Source organism: Psittacula echo, assembly GCF_963264785.1.
Source record: "Psittacula echo genome assembly, chromosome: 12".
In the NCBI taxonomy this organism is placed as follows: Eukaryota; Metazoa; Chordata; class Aves; order Psittaciformes; family Psittacidae; genus Psittacula; species Psittacula echo.
The window spans coordinates 13,175,847-13,199,566 of NC_137747.1; the positions used below are offsets into that span (position 1 = coordinate 13,175,847).

A 23,720-nucleotide genomic window follows, 5' to 3' on the forward strand; every position below is an offset into this window, starting at 1 on the left:
TTCCAACACAAACCAGTCTGGGATTCCATGGTTTCACAGCTTTGCTAGTTTTGATGTATATAATGATGTTTCCCTTCCATGTGCTTAGCGCAGGGAAACCCCCCCTGGGATGAAGGGTGGGCAGGTGAGAATCTCACATCCTGCTTTGCTACCAGTGCAGGCTTCCAGGCCTGTAGCATCCTGACCTGCATGCGAAAGAGCATAACCTTGTGCCTCCCCTGCTTGCAGAAGTGATGGGCATCCTCCTCTAGATCGGTACAGGGTGTAAACAAGCACCTTTTGGGTATTTGCTTCCAAAATGCACTAGAAATTACTGAACCCCAGGGAAAAAAGAAAAGCTCTTCCACAGAAAACCAGCCCCAACTTCAAGCTGGGTGTGCGGAGCACGAGCCCTCAGCACCGTGTAGGTGTCTGCTTTTGTTTTTGTTTCCAGTCATCTGGAATTCTTAAAACAAATGTGCTAAATTGTCTTCCAGAGACCCCTGCCTTTTGTTGTGTTTTGGTTTGTTTTTCTTTTCTTCCCTCCTTAACAAACTTTCAGCGGTATCTTTATTGTTATGTCTAATTTTAGAGAAAACGAACATTTCCTGAGATTCAATTTCTCTCATAATTGTTGGAAGGAAACTAAATTGTCTGCTGTAAACATTCACTGTATTGTGTGAAAAGTATCTTTATTACAGCCCACCGGGAATACTAATAAAATTCCCAATCCTAGCCCTTCCTCACTTGCTTAGTTTTTTTAAAGCTTGCTCTTTTCTTATATACCCATTAATGTCAGTTCAAACATTCTGCAGTCGAGAGATGAGAACTGAAAATATATTATTTAACAATCAAGGGTAGAATAAAGACCTGTGAGCAGTAAGATCCTTTCTTGCCTCCTCTTTCAGTGCTTTCCATTACAGAAAATGAGAATGGCTATTCCATTTGTCTGCGTGCGTGCTTGGAGTTGATGAAAAAAATCTCATTAGTTTAGTCTGACATATACTCAATACACTCTATGTACATATATTTTTTTTTCATTTTATTCTACAGCTGCAAAATGATACTAAATTTCATCAGATTGGAATGAAAACTGTGGTCTTGGAACATTTCCCTTTAAGGGTCTTCTATTTATTCAGAATTCATGAATCACTTTCCAGTAATACAACTATAATTATTCTTAAAGTGTTATGTTTGAAGGTTTAATATGAAATACTTGCAAAAAGCTCTTTTTCACTTTGATAGTTTGTAATCTTCATGGTAATCAGATCAGTTAGCTCCTTCACACAGCAGCCAGGAAAATACAATTTAATATGAATCTCATACTCTTCACTCATGTTTTAATTAAAGTAATAAAAGCCAAGTCATATTTTGCCCTTTACAGTGTACACAGATGTATAGACCTGAGCTACACAGTAGCAGCTCTGACACTTTTGATGGCTGCTGATGGATTTCCTAGTTTGAGATAAATTTAATTCAGGCTTGCTCAGAGGCTGCTGATCATGAAAATGGTGTCATGGAGAAGCGAGACCCAGCACGGTCCTCAGCAAGACCACAACAAGGGTGATGGATGCACAGGCCTAACGCAGAGCTCTGGGTCCACTTTGCCACCTTTCACCCTGCCAGCAGGAGCTAAGCCTGTGGTCCTTCAGTTGGATCCAGTGCCAGAGCATGCCTGCCTGTGATAGGCAAGTGCATCCCTAACTGTGTCTGATTTTTGGGTCCCATCATAGCTCTGAGCAGCCTGGCCTGGTGCCTCACCTGACAGGGAAAGAGCTAAGCCTTCCCCAGAGGAACAGGACCACATGGGCCTGGGGACACGCATGCTGTGGTACCCACACCACATGCTTGCCATCTTCTCCCTGGTTACCTGCAGCAGCACAGTCCCCTCTCCTGAGCACCCACGGTGCATGCTCCCCTCCTTGGGACCTGCAACTCAGGCTCCCCTGCCCAGGTTACCCAGGGCACCCATGTTCCCTGCCCAGGTACCTGCCAACTGCACCCGCTCTGAGCTGCTCAGGCTTCGAGAAGGGGAATGCCCAGGGGTCTGCTGACCAAACTCTGGAGCAGAAGCTGAAGAGCTAACACAAACCAGCCAGGTGGGTGCAGGCACCAAGCCAGCCCGTTCTCGTGGGTGCACTCCCCATGAGGTGCCACCACTTTGTTAGAGCTGTGAGGGGTTGGGTACCACTTCACGCTCACAGGCAAGCTGCAAGAGCACTGCTGGACACCAGTGCAGGTCCACTGCTCTGCACAGCCACATGAGCGAGTAGGGGTTGGAGTGAAAGCCTGACTATGAGCTATGATGCATAACCCTCATCATCCTCCATGACCTGCAGAGCCCCACGATGCTGCACTGAGAGGATCAGGCCATCGTGAAGCTAGAGTGGAGCCCAACCCTGTACTGCAAGGGGCAGCCCCAAAGCCAGCACGGAGCGAAGAGCACATTCTGCAGCTGGGTGAGGGTATGGAGGGGTCTCCCTTTCTGCACAAGCCATCATCCAAACTCTGAAATGGAAAATAACACTTTCCTGCTGGAAGTAAGTGACTTCCCAGTTAATCACTCAGCTGTGACGGCAAACCCAAACACTGGCTTGGGCTGGGACTGCGATGAGAAGAGAAGCAATCAATCAGCTGGGAAAGGAAATCCCAAGAGCAACAGGCTGGTTTTGTTTCATATTTCTGCGGCCCAGTGCTACATTTCAACAAATAAACAGAGTTTTCCAAAGCCACTCCCCAGGGATCCATTACAGAAGCAAACCAACCTCTGCAGGAGCCAAACTCAAACCCGTCAACAGGACACAGTAGAAAACCTTGCTCATCGCAGCTAACCAGTAGGGATGTTATTGCTTTATCAGAACTCACCATCAGTCGTTAGCATGTAAAGACCTGGCTCCCAATCACACTGTGTCACAGTGGGTAATTCAGGAGACAAGCAGCGAGGAATTAGCACCGTGTGAGGAACTGGAGGATCTGAAGGCAGAAACAGTTTGTGCATAAAAGCTCCAGGATTGCCTTTGTCTGATGACAACCCAGCACCCTTGCAGGAGCAATGGTAGCCAGAGCAGCACTCTCAGGAGATTTAAAGTGCACATAAACACCATATTAATGTGATAACTATGCTTTGAAGGTGACCTGCTCCCTCCAGAGCTGCCCCAGGTTCCTCCATGTCTAGGTCTCCACCTTGCCCTAGGCCGTGCTGACCATCAAAGGCAACAGCCTGACATACACAAAGTGTGGTCCCATTATAGCGGTGTTGAGCACAGTGGGAAACCTGGGATAAAGTGACACTTTGCTGGCTAACGGGTACTGTTTATCACCTTTCTCTATATTTTGTTGCTATTTTATAAGCTGTTGGCTTTACAAGCTCATCAGTGTCGCTGGAAGCCAGCCTATGTGTCCTCATGCCACCAGAGCCACAGTCCACACCAGCAGATCCCCTTCAGTGTTACTTGGTTGGGCTGGACTGTCAGCTGTGCCCCATGGTGCTCTGAAGCAGTCCCAGTTACTCCACCTCCTTCACTCTTCAGCACACTGGGAGCAGTTTTGGAATCTCAGGTCCACATTGCCTTCAGCTCCACTGCTGGGCATCACAGAATGTTGGTGCCAAGAAACCCTCATGGCCACCCTCTCAGACTGAGCTGCTTAATACAGATGCTTTTTACCACTGGCTCTAAAACAATCTCTGAGCTGATTCAGATCCTGGATAACCTGTGATAGACTTGGGAAAAAGAAGGAAAGAGTACTGCTTGCACTGACCCAAGGGCATATAGCTGGCTGCAGTAGCCTGGAAGACCTTCCAGAAGCAGTGGACACTAGGCTGAGTCCTCAGGCTGCCAGCCATGGGGTATGCTTTTGACCACTACTCTGATGGCCCAAGGATCTTCTCCTCCCTCCTGCCTTTGCTCCTAAACCTTCAGTTCCTTGATGAAATATCTATGCATGAAAACTCAACCACCATGACAACTTCATAGTTTTCTGTCCATACAAGGTGTTCTGTCTTACCTGATGGATACCTTCAACCGTATAAAATGCTATATGTTCCCCCACCTCTGCCCCAAGTAAATGCAATGGAAGCAGAGACTATCCATTTTGGTCTAGGAACTGCTCAGTTACATCAGCTTTTCACTCTATGATGCTTGATGGCTGTTTTTCAAACACTCTATTGTTAATAACTTAGGAGTCCTTTGAGATCAACGGTTGGAGATGATGCACATTCTGCTTGTAATACCAAGGGATGTTTTTATTAGCTCATTTAAGCACTAGAACCAACCCTTCACCAGCAACAGCAGCTCCTCTTGCTGTGACTAAGTTACTGGAATCGCTTCCCAACTGCACCTTTCACTATCACATAGGAGCTCATGCAAAATTCACAAGCCTGGATCATCAGCTGTAGTTGTGCTCACCTCCAAAGCCCCGCCTGGAAGAGTTTCCATTAGCTGCTGATTATAATAAATGACATGTAACAATCTATTGTTCATTCTAAAATAGTACATGAGATTCTTCCTGAATCATCTGCCGAGAAAGGCAGTTGATATCTATCAACGTCTTCCCTCTGTTCCTTAGTCTGATAGGAATTCATACAGTATTACTCAAAGGGCAGCAGGGGAAGAGCAAAACCTCTATCTTAGCATAGGTGCCTGCTGCAGCACACACTCCTAGCTTCCACTGCATTGCCAGCCTCTGATTAATCCTCTCTTTCAACTGAGTCCATATAAAGCTCTGACTTCTCTTCACTAGGGGCCTTCTACATGTACATGTGTTCTGTGAGCTTCAGGGACAAACAAACTGCAGGAAACTCCTCCAAATTCAATGTTCTAGGTCAGGGACCAACCAACATGAGAACACGTTATACCCCAACAACTGCACGCTATTGCTTCACTACCAGAGCTGCTGATGGAGGGAAAACCAAAGTCCATAGTGGTTCTGGTTTACAGCTTCCTCCTAGGGAGGAAGGAGCAAGAATGAGGGGATGATGACCCATGTATTCATCAGCAGCACTGAATTGCCCCCATGCTGCCTGGGCTCCATGGCCACTTCATGCAGTAATCACTGCATTTGGCCAGGAAAGGGAAGGGGACTCCCCATGCTCTCACAGCACGGATATGCCCCAGCCCCAGCTTTATTTTATCAACCACTGCCATTCTGCTGCAGTTCAGTGGAGGCTGGTGGGAGGCCCAGGAGGTGGGAGCACAACACGTCTGCCAGTATTATGACAATGTTTGATGCCATATTTTGTAGCAGAGGCTGCCAAGATGAGCTCTGTCTAGTCTGGAGCATTAGCAGCACACGAGGAAGGTATCCACAGCTTCCCACACTGTCATTAATTTCTAATTATGCTATTGCTTGCTCTCTACATGATTGCTTATTTACCAAACACAGCTTTATTGTGCCGTCCAGTTCCTTATAACTAGCAAACCCATTGTTATGCTAAAATGAATGTTCTAAATGTTATTTATTATTTGATAAACCTTGTGTAACCCTGAATGAGGACATTAAATGGCAAGAACACTACTTCAAAATCCCATTTTAAATAAGTCACCAAGACAGCTGTGCCTTTATAAAACACATTAGAGTGGCACTCAGAGCACATATGGCTCAGGGATATATACAAATTATACAATTTCTGTCATTCGATCAAATAAGAGGGACGTTTTGACCCCAGAAATGAGTCAAATGTAAGTTGTAATTCAAGCCCCACCGGAGGCCCTGGTGGTAATGTATCCTGACGGCTGATCAAAGAGCCCTGACCGTTTGACCCACCAGATCAGCGACTTACTGTATCTATTATGGCTAATACAGACCCGAGCTTGAAGATGTATGGAGATAAACAGATAAAGGGCAATAGATGCAGTAGATAAATGTTGATTTATACCCATCCAAGCACACGGCTACATACGCAGATGGATTTCATGTGTGCGGAAAGGGGCAGGCACATATAACATGTATAGGAACACATCTGAAGACAGATGCTTTCTATATGTATGCATGACAAATACAATCTTAACTTCATTTCCACTGGTGCACTGGTACAGCCCCCGCACTCAGCTGAGCTCCTGCTGATTTGCACACAGCAGAGAAAACCCCACCTTCTATTTTATTATGCACATGCTGCCATGTACAAACACGTCTATGCCCACGGATCTGCTCCCCTGTGGTATAAATGTGAACAGCTCCATCCACAAGTTACCCAGCCTTGCCCTGAGGCACACAGCCAGAACTAAAGCCCTCTAGGCTTCTCTGCAGGGTCATGGACATGGGGTGTCTCACCAGAGCTGGGTGAAATCAAGCTCTGCCAATGCTGCTATGGAAACCTGCAGCCCCCACACTTGTCCACAGACAGATGTGGCAGCCAAGACCTGGTGGCTTTGATACACAGATGGGCAGCATGAGTGTGCCAGCAAAAGAATGGTATAACAGCAGCAGCAGGAGGAGAAAACGATGGGCAAATAACTTTGTCTATTTAGCTATCATATTTCCAACACTCACAGTTAAAGCAGTGAGGTCCTATCTGTGCTCTCCTTCACAAAAGCAAAGAGCTGCATATTCCAACGTATCTATCTCCCTGGCCTGAATAAACGATACTGATGTGTAACAGCATTTGCATGAGGAGTCACACAAATAAACTTGTTGGTACAGGAACAGGCATGTTGCTCGGCTGGAATAAGCCATGCACTGAAAGCTCCTGGGATTAGGCAGAGCGCGGGATCACAAAGGCCCAGCAGTAAGTAATGAGCTCTTTCCCCCCTGGAAGCTACCTGCTGCCCTGCCAGCAGCCTGGGACATGCCATGGAGAGAGGAAAACATGGCAAACACTCCCCTAAGGCTTTGCTTAATGTCTCTCCCTGACCCAGCAGTCACACCCCTACTCCAAACAAGCTGAGGGACAGTCATTCCCATACATGGCATCACATCATCCCCAGCTCCCGTGGTAAGGCATTTCCGGCATTAATTCACCCACCACATAGGATAATGAGACCTTCTTGCAGGGAATTCCCAGATGTAGTTAATTCATGCTTATAAAGCACCTGTGGACTCTTCCTGTAAGCGCAAGTCTCGATGCCAAACAAAACCAACTCATTCCTGTCCAGCTACATGAGGAATTTCCCGACCTTTGCCTTTCCTGGGGTTATTTTCGCTATCACAAAGGCCTTAATAAATGCTTTTTCTTACTGATTTTGCGTCTGTTTTTATTTCTTTTAACAGCACCACCGCATTGTCACTCATCTTTCAGAGTACATCATGTGGCTGCTAATCTGTCCATGCCTCAGGATTTTTGCATTACTTAATTCCTTGTCCCTGTTTGAGGAGGGGAGGAAAGATAGAAAGAAAATTGACAGGGGTGAGGAATGATGCTCTGCTGACTTCATGAGACACAACAGATACCTCACTCATCTCAGGGGTCAAATGTCCATGGTGGTTTGATCAGATGTCAAGTTGCATTTATACTCTGGCCCCTGTTGGGGGTTGAATTACATTTTACATTTGACTCACTTCTGGGGTCAAATGTCCTTCCTATTTGGTGGAACAAGAGGAATTATTCTCCCCAGGCAGGCTGTGCTATGTGAGGCTGGATCTGTCAGCTCTCTCATTATGTTTTAGGCTCCTGTATTTCTGTGTTTCATCCTCTGCTGAGACCAGCCCCTTTTGGGAGGACAACTAAAAATACAGGCAGTGGCACATAAGCAATCCCATCGAGTAAGATGAGGAGAAGAAGTTAGAAGTTTCCAGGGCTGGGAATGATGAAACAAACACTGGTCCTGGCTTTGCCATGAGATACTGCAGAAGCTCCTTAGGATCAAAAATGGCACAAAGGGCTGAGATAAAGCTGATGCCAGGGTGCTGCAGGATCACAACGCTGCCCTAGGACTGCTCTACCCACAGCATCCCTATAGCTCCAGTTGTAAAATGAGAATAATCTTATCTGTGTGATGGGAAAGGATGACTCGAGAGCTTAAGCAGTTGCAGAAGGTGTAAAGCATTGCACTGACAGGCAGGAGCCATTTAAACCCCCCTGGGTTTAAACCAGGGGAGGAGGGAGGAGGTGATAAACTGAATTCTGCTTTCTGCCTGCCTCCTTCTAGGTATTTTAAAAGAGAAATCACAAGGCAAAACAGAATTTCCTATAACAAACATTATCAAACTTCTTCAATCTGTGGACCTCTAAACATTTCCAGCTGAAATGAAGCCACACATAGAGATTTATTTCTGGCTCTCCTGGCCCTTCCCACCCACCTCGAAGCACAGAGGGGCTGGACAGGGGATTTCATGGTGACAGTCTCACCCCAGACCATCACAAGCGTGCTGGTACCAGCAGAGCTCACCCTGTAGTGCAAAACTGCGATAAATAAGCAAGTGTGCCCTAAACCAGGCAATGGGAAGCCAGGATTTCCCACGGTTAATGCCGGACATCCCAGCCCCTGTGCCTGAGCTGAGCTCAGTGTAAGCTGCGTCTGCTGCTGAGAGCTGCGGGTGCCTGACGGTGCCCAGTGCAACCAGTTTAAGACTAAAATCCCCAACACACCAGGCCCATCTATTATAGAGTGATGGCTTCAGTAATTAGTGTGTATGATTTGCCTTTGTCCCCAAGGATCCCAAAGGCAGAGCCATATCCCGCGTGTGCCGGTGATTTAGCAGCCTCTCGAGCAAGATTGTGAAACCACGCTCCTGCTGTTTAATGTACTCGTTCAGGTTACAACAGGTTTAGCAAACAATAAAAAACATCTGGAACCCCCATTTAAATAGAAGAGTAGTGTTATTAGTAATAAAGTTATAACCGGTGCTATAAAGCGCTCTCTGGTAAACACGTGCTGATGTACAGGTAAATAAAGGGAGACTAATGAGGGTGAGGGAGAAAGGCTGCTCCCTGTCCTCCTCGGCCAAAGCTCATGCTGGGTGGGAACCATGACTAATACCCTTGCAGGGCATAGACTGGGATCCTCATCCCCTACCCTGCTCCCCTCCTGCAGCCCCATGTGAGGCTAGGGTGGGTCACTGCAGCATCCCATGGGGCACCCACCCTGGCAGAGCCCTGGTGCCACCTGCACCCATTGGTCACACTCCCAGCTCCTCTCTGACTGTTCTAAGCATAGCAGCACAAGGAGGGTAACTGAAGATGCAAGATGAGACAAAGCCAGAGCAGGAAAACTCTCCCAAGCAATAAGCCAATGCACTGACATGCTCTAAGGGGGCAAACAACAGGTTTTCATCCTGTTTTCAAGTTTAGGGTGCATATATTTTGGTCACTGCTGATATCTGAGTTGGATATACCGAGGTTGACTCACTAGCCTTGTAATTCATAGTGATGCTGCAGTAAGTACCAAACCCCAGCATCAGGAACACACCAAAACCTCACCCCAGGCCACACACATCAGGTCCAGGGCAAGAGGAATCCGTCATCATCTTGGGCTGGATGGAAATACAATGCATGTGTTTGTGGTCAGCAGGGCCCTACATCAGAACGGCCCAACACAGCCCAAAATCAGGATGCTGAGAAATAGTAGCAATGAATTTGTACTTTCCCTTACAAGGCAGCTGGATGTGATGAGATGCTTTGCCCCAAGGCACCTCAAAAATGCACTGAGGCCCCAGCATGTTCTAGTTGGGCTGGACTACTGAGGGATGCAGATGGGACCATCTCTTATCAGGAGGACAGGTAAGCACATGCTTAGGTCCCATCAGGACCTAAGGATGGACTTAATGTATTTTTAGGGCTCCAGTGAATGGACATGCCTGTTTCATGTTTATCCAAGCTCAGAGAGAGCTCTGATGCCTCAGGCACCTGCAATACATGAGCACTTCCATTCTGGTCCTCCACGTGTGGGCTTATAGCTCCAAAACAGGAAACCTTCAATTCCTTTTTCTCCCCATACTGGCCAAGTGTTAATCTATTTAGCTACAGAAAACACACTCTGCGTGAGGGAATGAGACACCTGAAGCACACACAATACTTGGAAACCTCAATGCATCCAGAAACACCAATTGCATGTTCATTTTGAGTGAAGGATTCTGAAGCAAAGCTTTTCAGTCTCAATGGAGAGGCGGCACCAGGCACATGCCTCACCGCGCACCGAGGGCATCCGTTGCTGCTCCTTGGCAGAAGCTGGTTGGCAGCTCCCCCATCCAGTGAACCTCCTGATGTCCAGGAATGCAGATTCACGGACAGCCCCTAGAATTTGTCCCTGGGGACAGATTAAGTCCCCTATAGAATCTCTCCACACTGCCAACCCCAGCAAACTGTGCTTACCTGATTCGCCGATAGAAACTCCTGTGTGTTGTCGTTCATTCCCATGTACATGTTCTCCCCATCAAACTAGAAAGAGACAAGAAAGTGAGACTTAGTGAAATGCCATCTGCACCCCAGGGTCATGTGAACCCCAAAAGCTTTCCTGGCTCTTCATGTACAGAGCTAAAATTCCCAGAAGAAAATCCTGAGCTGCTCCTTTGAAGCTTTTGAGTGTTTGAGCACACATACACGGCGTTATTGCAATGGGACATGGTAACATAGCACATTCATGCTAGTTTTTCAGTGAAATAATGAATTAATTGCTCCAACTCAAATAAATAAGCCAAAGATGTGCAAAACTACAGATGTATCCAGAAGCAAAGATCACCCAAATGAAGCTCTTCCTGAATTCCTACCAGGCCACCCATCAGCTTTAAAAAGCCAACTTCTATCAGTGGAAATTCCCAAGACAGGCAAGTCCCATTCAATCCTCTTCCAGACAGCTACGTACTCCTTAACCACCAAAGCAAACCTACAGCAGCAATGCAGAAAGCCACTCTGGACTGTACACGAGGGGGTCTCTGTGCAAAGCCTGACTCCCAGCTAACAGCTTGATGCTCTTTGCAAACTCTGGCTGCAAGGAGGCACAATTCCCCCGTCTCCTGTTCCCCTGCCTGGGTGAAAGGCAGAGCCAACTGAGCACAGAGCGTTCACCTGTGTCCCTCGCCTGTTTCTGAGCTGCTAATCCATGTATTAGGCTACCAAACCCCCATGGAGAACAGCGAAACTCTTCTCATTAATTAGCTACAACAGAAGCACTTGTTCCGGTTCCAAATGAAGGAATAAAGCCCTCCAGGACTGTCTCCGGCTCGAAGTATGGCTGGGGCAGTTCTCAAGGCTAAGTTCACAAATTAATTATGGCAATAAAATGGGCTATGCCATAAAACACTCCCGAGACAAGGATGAAGGTACCAGCTGTGAATGACACCATATACTCAACAAGAAGAGCCAGCCCTTTTGCCCTTACAAGCTGGATGATGAATTGAGGATTGTTCACTCCTTGCGTGTCCTCTTGCTCTCTAATACGAGGCTGATAGCAGTTATGCCTTAAGAGAAATGGGTTGTATTAAGAACAATAAAAGAGAAATCTAAATAAAACCAGGTAAAGACTTTCAGTGTAGACTATTAATTACACTTCCATTTCTCAGAGTGCTACAGGATTAGCTGTTAAGTCAGCAGAGTTAGCAAAGCCAAGCGTGGGTAACACAGCTCTGCCCAGCATCAGACACCTTCTAATTGCCAAACCATCCTCTGGGATAGCAGAGAAAACCAATTAAAAGCAGCAGAATTAGAGCAGGTATTGTGCCACTCATTACCCAGTCCTGACAGCAGCTGCAGCAGGGGGAAGGGGATTCCTGAGCAAATGCAGGATTTGGTTAAACCCATCTATGAGGCAGGAGCCACAGGATGCAGGGAGCATCCGCAGTGCATGGATAACTGCTTGCTGGGACAAGCAGTTATCACAGAGGCAAGGCCAGGTTGGACAGAGCCCTGAGTGACATGGTCTAGTGTGAGGTGTCCCTGCTCACGGTGGGGGTTGGAACAAGATGATCTTAAGGTCCTTTCCAACCCAAACCATTCTGTGATTCTATAAGCCAGCTGGGTCCTATACACTTTAAACTGAATTCCCCTCCACCCGTAAACCAATCGCCAGCACAGCCAGCTCCTGCTAACAGGGTTCCAATTGGAGCCGTGGTGCTTCCAAGTACGGAGACTCAGTCAGCTCCACAAGCTAAATACGCTCTGCCAACCCCAGCAGAGGAGGCTGAATTTGCAGAAGAGAGGGTGCAGTTTGGTGGAGATGCTCAGCCCTCCAGCAGCAGGACCCAGGGTCTGCAGGAGGAGCCGGTCTCTGATTTGACATGGGCAGCAGCAGGGGTTTCAGGAGCCAATCTTTTTGGAACAGGCAAAATTGGGGTCCTGAGGTCCTATTCCCTAGATCTTTCTGGAACCACCTCACCAATAAAACATCAGGTGGATCCTGCAACCCGAACAAGACACCCCAAGTCCCTGCACCACATGGGTGTAGGGCCCTGGCAGGTGGCCTGATTGGCAGTGAATCATAGAATGGTTTGGGTTAGAAGAGATCCAGTTCCAACTGGATGAGATATCAGCTCATCCAGTTCCAACTCCCTGCCACTGGCAGAGACTTCTTCTGTTGGACCAGAGCTTTGTGTCGGGTCAGCTGCACAGACGAGCTATGTGGCACCATGGGATGCTTAAAAGCATTTGCATCTTAAGACTGCACACTGAGATGCTTCAGGTGAGCTGCACAAGAGCTTTCCAGCAAGCAGCCCTAAATATTCCAGTGGGGAGATAGTTCTGTCCATCCCTGGAAGCATTCAGGAATTTGTACCGAGGAAATATTTACTTCCACTTCAGCAAAAGAAGAGTTATTTCCCAAGTAAAAGCTTTGCCCTTCTGAGAGATTTAAATACTCAGATGATGCGCATCCATCCTGCTACCTTGCAAACATGCACCCCACTTGTGTCCTTCTCCTCCTCCTTTGCAGATGTAGCCTAAGACCAGTTTGCAACAGATCTTCTAATATATTCATTAGCTCTAAGGCAGAAGCTGTTCCCTGTGAGGGTGCTGAGGCGCTGGCACAGGGTGCCCAGAGAAGCTGTGGCTGCCCCATCCCTGGCAGTGTTCAAGGCCAGGTTGGACACAGGGGCTTGGAGCAAGCTGCTCCAGTGGAAGGTGTCCCTGCCTGTGGCAGGGGTTGGAACTGGATGAGCTTTAAGGTCCCTTCCAACCCAAACCAGTCTGGGGTTGTCATTCAAGTCATTTGGGAAAAATACCCCAAAGCTGTAAAATCCTGACCTCCAGCAGAAAAAGATTCCTGACTCTTCAGAATCAAAAGTCACCTGGAAATCTATATTAGCAAAAGACACAGTGTCTTTCAGTGGGGAGGTCCAGGGCACAACAAGCACTCTGCTTTCTCTGTATCACCCTGTTTGTCAGAATGTATTTTTTATGGCTTTCTACTATTCCCCTATCTCCACTCCACACTTCCTTCTGCCCATGATGCTTCCATAATAACTGTAATGAACCCTGCCTTCAAAATTACTGTGCCTCTGATTGCCAGCCTGAGCAGCCAGCCTGAAAATCAAGACTCAAAATGCAATGGAAACTTTGGAACTTCCCCACTGCTGATTGGATTTTTTCCTCCCTCTCCTCCAGGCTATGAGGGTGCAAACAAATTTATTAGAAATTCTCCCATCAGGGTATTTTTTCAATTAGATGTTTGCCACTTATACACGAGCCAGGTAGAGCAGATAAGAAATGTGCTCTCCCTCTGCTCATTATAGCTTCACTACCTAATGCACTTCGAAACAATCAGTCCCATCATTCCAGGTAGATTTAGGGCAGAAAAAGACATTTTAATATTTCCCTTTGGTTACAAGTGCTTCCTCCCTTTTCACTTTGGTCTAACTCCCAGTGCATGTCAAGCCTCCCAGGCAGTTCCAGACCTTGGCGCATCCATTCATCACCCTTTATGCACCTCAGAATTGATCAAGACTGTATTGGATGATGTGCAAATGTGAGTGGCAGGTATCATTTTCATGTCCTAATTTGAAAGGAATATACTCTCATGCAATTATCTGTAGCATCCTTTTGCTCTTTGGTAATTATTCAATGTTTGTTATTCTTTGGTTAATAGAAGAGCCTATTAAGCAAATCAGTGGCTGTGGCTAATTCTCACCCTCCTCTGCATGAAATGAGCACAAAGCCAAGGTAAGCAGAGATCCCTCTCAGCTTGTAGTGCTTTGCATCCACAGCATGGTGTTCGCTTGAAAATCTGGGAATGCAAACCCTGTGTAGTCAAATTGCGGAACTGTGAGAGGAAGGAAGATGTGATTAAGTGCTTTTCTTCATCCCATCTTTATCTAACATATATTAGCAATGATTGCCTACAGGTATAACCAGAATCAAGGACCTCTGCTTCAAAAAGGACCCATAAAGCCCCACTTGCCAAGTCCCAGCTCAAACTTGCCTCAGGCAACAAGCTCAGGGTGGAAACAACTCTACTGGACAGACTAAAATCAAACCAAAGCACCCTCAGAGGGAACTGCCCAAACTCCCACCAGCTCTGGCAACAAAGGCATTGCTGTCAAATCATCATCATCAGATGGTTTGTGTTGGAAGAGACCTTAAAGTTCATCCAGCTCCAACCCCTGCCACGGGCAGGGACCCCTTCCACTGGAGCAGGTTGCTCCAAGCCCCTGTGTCCAACCTGGCCTTGAACACTGCCAGGGATGGGGCAGCCACAGCTTCTCTGGGCACTCTGTGCCAATGCCATCTGATGCCACAGGAGCTGTCTTCACCTGACACCTGTGGATCAGCACACAGACCCTGTCAATCCCATTCCAATCTAGAGTCCCAAGGAAATCAGGGTGATGGACACAGAGCCATGCCTCCACTAGAGCACCTTTCCATGGCACATAGCACCATGTATATTGCAGCTAAGCAAGAGATACAAGGAGAGTTCTATTTTGTGAGAAAACACCCTCTGAAATTCAGTTTTTCATTGCTTCAAAATACAGGTTTTTGGCTAGGGCTCTTGCAGGGGAGCTGCAGCTGGCACCGCAGCTCCAGAGCAGAGGCTGCTGCGCATCTACCAGCCCATACCGGGAGCTGAGCACAGGCTTCATTCAGATCATATTCTACAAAGCACTTCTAATTATTGCTTTTCTACATTCACTTTGACTTGCTACTTTTGCAATGTGATGCCAGGTTCAAAGCTGTAAATGTGCCCAGAGGTCAAACGGGTCCCATGATGGTGAGGTGAAAACAAATGAGAAAACTAAATGCATGCTGCAAGCTAGGACAGACCTCGGAGCAAGGCAGCTGTGTGATCTCCAGCTCTGCAAACATGGAGAATAAATGTTTGTGAACTGGGAAGGACCCAGTGGAAAGAAACACACCCTCCTGCCAAGATTCAGAGGTGTTATTGCTCATGGGTGGCACTGCCAGCTTGTACAATTTGATTATGAATCTCATCACATCCTTTTATTTCCTGAGAGTCATGAGCTGACATGAAAACCTCCACTCTGTAAGAATTATGTTAGCAGCCTCATACCTGGAATGGCTTCAATGACACCTGCAAGATCTCAAAAATCTTCCAGACTTCTTATGGGGTTTGGATGGGGTGTGATGCCGTTTGGATTTGGGGTGTTGGGGTTTTTTGAGGGTCTGATCTGAATCTTAATACTTGTTGTTGCCAATGCAAGACCAGAGCACCTCAACTGCAAGTCCACTGAGGATCTGGAGCTTTTAAAAAGTGGCCTATTAATGCAAATCCAGCAGTAAGTAAAAGCTGTCATCATTAAGGAGCTATTAAATTCCCAGTGAAGAATGAATTGGATGCTTCCAGTGATTTCTGCCGCTCAGAGCTGTAAGCACTTGCTGCTCTGTTCTGCCTCTTTGTACCAGGACACAGGAGATAGGCAGCAGGTCCCATCTCATGACAGCCTCATTTCCAAAGTGGGTGCACTGGGGATATCACCTCTCACCAGAGATGCTTGTGATTGAGCTGGTTTTGGTGTCCAGCACGCTACACCTCAGCCACCACTAACCTCAAGACATAGAGTGACCCACAATAATGCCATGCAACAAATGCCTGTAAGTTTTTGGTGAATAAAAGTTAGAATACAAGAAAACTTGCATTATACAGTAACTGCCATATTTAACATGCCTCATTAGAAACACTTAACAAATTACTGCAGCCCATGTGTTGCTGGGGTTTGTTTAGCTGCCTCCATTGGCAGCCTACCCACCATGTGGGAATACAACTCTCCTATAGAAAGATTTACAGAAGTAGTTTTTTCCACAATTAATTTTTATCAGGGAAGCATTATTTGGGTGGCAGAACCCCATTCTGCTGTAACTGCACTTCGGCCATGGTGTTTCCAGCCCCTCATGCCCACTACGCTGCTCCTACCCAATGTGGGGCACCCCTGCACACCATGCTCAGCCCTATGGGCACCAAACCCAAAGACTTCAATGCTGGCAAGGATGATCTCTGCCAGCACACATCTCTGCCACATGCTTGGGATGTGAAATACTCACTTCAGGCCTGCCCTTGTCAGTGCTGCTGCCTGCAGAGCTGCTGCTGTGATTTCCTATAGGAGTAATTTAGCATCATGCTTCTTCAGGGAATACATCGCTGAGGTTAGCTTAATCTCTTTAACTGCAGTTTCCCCATTAAGGTCTTTACACAACCTCTGGCCCAAAGTGATCCACTTAGCATTATTTATCTGTCTGCTGAAACGCTTGGATAGCCCCTCAGTTGAACCTGTCAAAGAGGGTCAGAAGTGCAGCAATAGATTTATGACTCCCCCTGTTTTCCTCAAAGGAAGCTCTGCATCGCCATCCTGGCCACCACCAGGCTGGCCACACACTGCAATTTGCTTCAGGATAAATGTAATTAGAAGAGAGCATGACACCACAGCAGGTGTCAGTGGCAGCCCATCCTCTAACAGGCTACACAGCTGAGCATCTGCAAGAGCCACTGGCATGTTATGGGGCTGGCTTTTCTGCATGCAGTCAACATTCTCATGTACTACCTTACCCTAGGGTAAAATCAGAATCATAGAATGGTTTGGGTTGGAAGGGACCTTAAAGCTCACCCAGCTCCAACCCCCTGCCACGGGCAGGGACACCTTCCACTAGAGCAGCTTGCTCCAAGCCCCTGTGTCCAACCTGGCCTTGAACACTGCCAGGGATGGGGCAGCCACAGCTTCTCTGGGCACCCTGTGCCAGCGCCTAACTGCTCACACAATAAAGAATTCCTTCCTTATATCCAATCTAAATCTCCCCTGTCTAAGTCCTGAACCCATCACCCCTTGTCCTATCACTACAGTCCCTGATGAAGAGTCCCTCTCCAGCATCCTTGTAGGCCCCCTGCAGATACTGGAAGCTGCTCTGAGGTCTCCACGCAGCTTCTTTTCTCCAGGCTGAACAGACTGATGCAGATGAAGTATTAAGGCTTAAAACCTTATAGTAAAGAGTCTTTTACTCCAGAACAAACAGCGGTAGCACAGGGAAGGTGCCAGGCCAGAAGGTCTGACCCTCTTAGAGTGACACCATCCACAGCTGCAACACATAACCGAGGCAGCAGAGACCTGAGATCAGGGATGCTGGGCATCACAGTCCACTTTTGTGTCTGCTGGAGGGTCAGCAAGTACCTACAAAAGGTGAGATGATCTTTTTGGCTGGAATTCTCATAAGGTTCCTCAAAAAAACCTCTAAACCCAAACCCAACTTGTCACAGGACACAAGAGAAGGCCGTCGTGCTCACAGTCAGTGAAAAGTTGCTCATTAGGTTTCAGGAAGAGGAAGATCCTGGTCCAGGATCTGTCTGCACTAAAATCTATCCAGTTCATAATAGAAGTGATCTAGAAGGATTCAAGTTTATTAATGAGTTAAAAATTATTCAAGCCAGCCAAAACTAAAAGTGACTTTGAATGGCTTTGCATTAAGACTCTCGCAGTACTAAGTGGCAGCGAGGAAATGGAAGATTAAATTTAATGTCAATAAATGCAAAGTAATGCACTGGAGAAAAGCAATCCTAACAATAAAGCCAGGACAATGGGTCTTAAAATAGCTGTTACTGTCCAGAAGAGAAACTGTGCCTTCATTCTGGAAGGTTTACTTTGAGCTTCTGCTCAGGCCTCAGCAGCTGCCAAAAAGGCCATTCAAATTTGAGAAACAATTAGGAAAAGAACAAAGAATAAAAGATCAAACATTGTTTTACCATCTGTACAGCTAGGAGAAGGAGAGAGGGCAATCACAGGGAGGATCCAAGGCGTGGAATGGCATATATGGACAATGACAAGAGGTGATAGATGTAGAGAGACTCAACATAGATGTACAGTCATGAGATGAGAACAGAGAATGGCTTTTCTCTGCTTCTTGTAGTCTAAAACCAAGGAGGCAGACACTGAAATCATTAGCTAGCGGAATTCACCACCTTACAGAGAAGTTCTTTGTATAGGGCCCAACAGCAAAACCTTTGGGCTGCTGGAAGCCACCTGGGTAGATGTAATGTCATTAGATTAGAAACAACATTTTCTAGCATGTGGGTGGTCAAATATTAGCCCACGAGGCTGTGGGATCTCCATCCCTGGAGATACTCACAGCTCAGCTGGACCAGCTGCTGGGCTGGTTGGCCCAGCTTGGCTCCAGGGATTTGGAAGTGCAGTTTCCCTCCCAGCCAGCAGTACTTGGTGTTTGGTGCTTTTGTGCTCTGCAACCACGCAATGCCTCCCCAAGCAGCTGCCGGGACCTCCACCCCAACAGCATCTCCAGCACCATCTTTTATTCTCCTGTACTCGAGGCTGGAGAGATCTTGAATGCCACCATTATTCAAGTGACAGCATTCATTTATCTAAGAGACTGGCTGGTTTGCTGTGAATGCTGCACACAAAATCATTGTTATTACGTTATCTGGGGGGAATAAGGACTTAAACTCATTTACCTGGACCTTTCAGAGCCTGCAAAGGAGTTCAAGCTCTTCACATACGCGCACACACACAAAAATCCACCCTCTGAAAGCTACAGGGAGCAGCAGAATTTAGTCTTAAGACTGACATGGAAATAGATTAATTTTTTTTCCCATTTCGTATTCTAATTACAATTCTTCTCCCCCTACTATTTTCTGTTCTCATTACAGTCTTAAAATTGCTCTGCAAATTCTGTACCTTATTCTGCTCTTCCTACCATCTTTGTCATGGAAATGAGAAACAGAATGTATAAGCATGAAAATATTGCCGAGATCAAAATTCTGCTTAACCCTTTCAAGTGCCACTGAAAAGAAGCAAATGCAGCACAGACCAGCTAAGCTTCCATCCAGCCTCCTCTCCTCCTCCCAACCACAGCAAGGGACAAGAACGACGCTTAGAGAAACATGCTGTTAATTTGAAGGCCAAAGTTTCTCACCCTTACACCTCCAGTGGTGCAACATAGCAGGTTTTGCCCCTGAGGGCACATCTTGAGCCAATACATTGTGAACGCATTCAGATGACTGTGTTCAGTTTATAGCTGTCAGTCTGCCGAGCACCCTGATGTAAGGCTGGCTGGGAGAGGTGTTTTGTGGTGCTTCAAGCAGCCTCAGTGCACCAGGAGATCTCCATCCTCCCCCTCTCCTGCGGTGCAGAGAGCTCACCAGAGCTGCAGCTTTGGCCACACCAAACCCTTCCCAGTTCTTCCCCAAATTTGGCCGTAGATAAGGAGAACAGGCCCCCAGCGCACCCCTGCTTTCACCTGGGACCTCTCCAGCCCATCACTGACCATGCTCAAAGATGATTAGTTTGCAAGATAGGATCGGGCTGATGTAGCTGCAAGGCTCCGGCATGTGCATCACTTCCTTTTCAAAACCAAACAAGCAGCACATCCTGCGCTGTTTATCATTTACACAGGTGCTCGAGGAGTTTATCTGCAAGAGAAATAAATACCAGCCCTTGCGAAGCTGGTTCTTCTCCCAACAGCAGCAGACCTGAAGGCACCAACTCGCACAGCAAAAGCCTGATGCCCTGTGCATTGCTGGGAGGGAGGTAAATGAATGCAGCACATTTCCTGGCTCAGGGCTGGTGTGTAGACAGCCTGAAACAAATACAGTAAATGATAATGAGACTTAACTGCAGTGCCTGCTTCACCGGTAACACTTGCAAGTCACAGGAAACTAAGAGAGGCAGAAAACATACAAAGATCTAAAAGAAGCCGCAGAGGCTGTGTGCAAGAGCTGTGCCAGTGTCGAAGGCACCTAAAAACATTGAGTTTTGAGAGATAAAACCTCAGGGTTGAGACAAAAATAGAGCTTATACCTGTCTGCCTCAGAAGCAGCTACGAGCATGGCTCTGCTCTGGAAGTGTTTTATGGAGATGCTGATTTCTGCAGCAGAACAACAGCCCTCACTGCAACCAGAGGTACTGCTGAAGAGGGGCTACATGTGGCCACCAGCACCGAAGCAGCTGAGGAAGCAAGGGAGCAGCCAGAGAGAAAGAGTCCTAAAGTGGGAAAGTTTTCCCATCCTTTAATTTCATCCCCCTGCCCATGGAGCGAGCAGGGATCCAGCATGGGCAGTGATGTCTGGACATGCACCCGAGGCTGAAAGCAAAGCCCTGGGTTCAATGAAAGCAGTTTGCTGGCAAGGAGAAGCGCAGCAAAGGAAGGGGCTGTGTCCCCAGCCCCATGCGAGCAGCCGCTGTGGCTACACTGGGTTTGATGTGCACACACTGTGGGAATGATGTTGGAAATATCTATTTATCTTTTCTCCATTGCAAATTAAATAAATAAGCTCACAAGAGCAGAGAGGAGGAGAGCCATCAGAGGAGCCCTGCAAGCATTGCTTAAAGCTATTAACTTCTTAAGACCATGTATTATGCTTCTGATGCTGACGCCTCATTGACAGCTGTACAGGTTAACAACCAGGCTCCCAAGCACCTCCTCACTCACTCCAATAAGTCACAAAATCACCGGTGCTACTCAGTTGCCATTCAAGAAGAAAAATAGTGGCTTCAATTCTCTCTCCAGTCACTGCTCCTTCAGCAAAGCCAGTCTGAAGCACAGCCCAGAGCACGTGTACTGCTCTCCTGCGAGCACAGCCACTAAACACTTCAATCATCCTTAGCTTTGCCCCACTGGTGACAGCAAAACATCTCTGCCCCCCAGGATTCAAGACTGAGGTTCATTCAAGACTGAGGTTTATTCCTTCTGCTGAGAAGCATAAGGAAGAAGAGTAATGGATTTTCAAGGCAGCTCTGGTGAGGATGGGAGCATTATGCAAAACCAGCTAGTCAGGAGGGGAAAAACAAAACTCAGAGAGCTTCCACACGAGTCATTTAGAGAATAGTTTCAAACACACAAATATTTGGCACTGGTAGAGACCTGCCTTCCGTGGTTCTGTGCTCAACTCTGTATGCAAATAACCCTCGCAACGATACAGAGCATGACTTGCAAAAAACGGGCTGACAAAGTACAAACCAGTTCACACTCTTACCTTAGAGGTTTGGACGTTCTCATTGTTAAAAGAAAAAACAACAAACCTAAGTATGATCTCCTTTAAAGATATAAGACCCCAACCCAAACCTCAAGGATGATAGGAACGTAGTATCTGCAGTTAGATCCTGGCAGTTTGGGAGCATCTTCACTGCCCAATTCCCATGCGGCACTCCATATTTTCCCCTCTCTCATCTTATTTATTCCCCTCTCCCATCTTATTTAAATCATAGACTCCATGTGCAACTTCTGTAAGTGTTTCTGCATCCCTTCACAGGATCCTAATCCTGCAACAGTTGGGAAGGTCTAATGTAAACAAAATAATCAGAGAACACTATAAAGGCGTGGGTTAGAAGGGACCTTAAAGCTCCTCCAGTTCCAACCCCTGCCACAGGCAGGGACACCTTCCACCAGAGCAAGTTGCTCCAAGCCCCATTCAACCTGGCCTTGAGCACTGCCAGGGAAAATACCCCAAAAGCCTCAAAATCCTGACCTCTAGCAGAAAAAGCAATTGTACTGGACGCTTGCTGCAAGGAGCAGCTGGAAGTTGCCCCAAAGCAGCTATGGGTGGCTGCAGGGCTGGCAGGCAGACCCGATATAACTCAGGCCCTGGGGCTGCCTCACATTCGTGAGAACAACAAAACCCCACGAAGCAGCACTTGCAGTGGGGTCATGAACGTGCAGACGTGCTCAGGACAGGCTCTCATCGCTGCTGTGAAGTCAGAGGCTGGAGTCAAAACCTGAGCTGAAAGGTCACAGGGAGACAACCCGGAGCTGTGCAGATGCTGCACGGCTGAAGCTGCAGACGCAGCCCTGGCATTGCAGCTTCACACGCTGGAGACTCAAGCCAGGCAGAGCCATGGTTTTACAGAATGGAGCTCAGCGACATTTCACACAGGCAGCATTACCACATCCTTCTGCACCCTGTTCTGTGAAGTGCTGAGTTAGGGCTGTCAAACAAAGCTGTCGGGCTGCGCTTCCCGGGGTTGTCACCTCATTTCAGGCATTGGAACAGGTTGCCCAGGGCAGTGCCACCATCCCTGGAAGTGTTCACAGACTGGGTGGATGAGGCCCTCAGTGACATCATTTGGTGGTGGGGTAAAGGTTGGACTTGATGATCTTTTCCAACCTAGTTCATTCTATGATTCTATCATGCTGGCCTTGTTTCCCCACTGGGTTCACATGTTGCACCCAGAGCTAGTACCACTTCACTCCCTACCTTAGCTTCTGGTTATTAAGCAAACAGCCAACCAACAAACCATCCCTCGCGAGCACTTCTGATTTCAGCTCTTTTCTCTTTTTAGGGACTTCTCTCTGTTCATCTTCTTAATCTTCCCAGCAAATTTCAGTGCTGTGTAACTCGATTTCAATAGGGCGAGAAGCTGAATCCTGCTCACTGCAGTCTCAGGTTTACTTGTTAAACATACAGCTTAGTGTTGAAAATTCTCAATGTCTTAAAAAGATGGCTGAAAACTCGTTAAAATTAATACACTAATCAGAAAGAAGCACCTCTGATTACTATTATGCCCCTGCCTCGCTGTAAATAATTGAATGGAGATATGATTATTACTATTATTATTATATTATTAACCCTAACAAGAAGTTTAAAGCGTGTTCATGAGAAAAGAGAAAAAAGCAGCTTTTCCTGACTAATTAATGACTTGAATAAAAATAAACAAAGGGAGGCTTCCTGATTTTAGCAAAGTCCTGCCTTCTTCCAAGCAGTTAAAAGCAAGACTGACAGCTTTATAGATAGGGAAACGGGCAGATAAGATAAACACGCACAATACAAACTTGTCCAAAGCTTTTCCAGTCTTTCTCTGCACCACTTCCAGCTCATTAAATTACAGTATTACTATAGATTTGCAGCAAAATTATCTTTTATCTCAGCTTCTTTTAAAGCTATTTGGCATTTGCTAGTATTTTCTATTATAAATCTAATTGCAGATTCCAAACAGACAAGGGCTCATTAAGCCTTAATTATGCACATGTTGTTTTCAACAAACATTTTCATTTGGACTGCTGTGAGCTGTAATTGTTCAGAAGGCACTGCAGCCTCCCATTACCCGCTTTCCTGGGATGGCAAAAGCTACTTTCAAGTAGGTCATAACTGGGCTGAACAAATGATTTGCAACCTGCAGAGTTTGGGATGTGCTGCTCCTGTAGGAACACTGGCAGGGCAGCAGCACTGGGCACTAGGGAATGGGAGAAGATGTCAGGATGCTCCCCATGCTGAGCCCTGCTTGTGGAGCTAACCATGGTTTAGGCAGACAAGAGGAGAGCTGGGGCACGGGAGGGGAAGCAGAGCACAGCCACGCTTCCTGAGGAGCAAAGCCAGCAGGCACAATGAGCAAACAGGACATGGAAGTGCTGCTCGCTTTCAGCTGTGGTGGGGAAACAGGATTCCTGCTTGGGTACCTTGGAGGATGCTGCCATCTCAGCCCAGTACCCATGC

The 23,720-nt window shown here is 47.0% G+C and overlaps 1 protein-coding gene across 1 annotated transcript in view; it reads right to left on the reverse strand.

Annotated features, from left to right (window-relative positions):
* Positions 1–23,720, reverse strand: part of TOX2 (TOX high mobility group box family member 2) — a gene marked incomplete at its 5' end in the record, with an annotated part of 139,560 nt that overhangs the window by 71,059 nt on the left and 44,781 nt on the right. Inside the window, one exon of the mRNA XM_080628051.1 lies at positions 10,226–10,291. Within this exon, the coding sequence (XP_080484177.1) occupies positions 10,226–10,291 (66 nt within the window). The remainder of the gene's footprint in view (positions 1–10,225; positions 10,292–23,720) is intronic.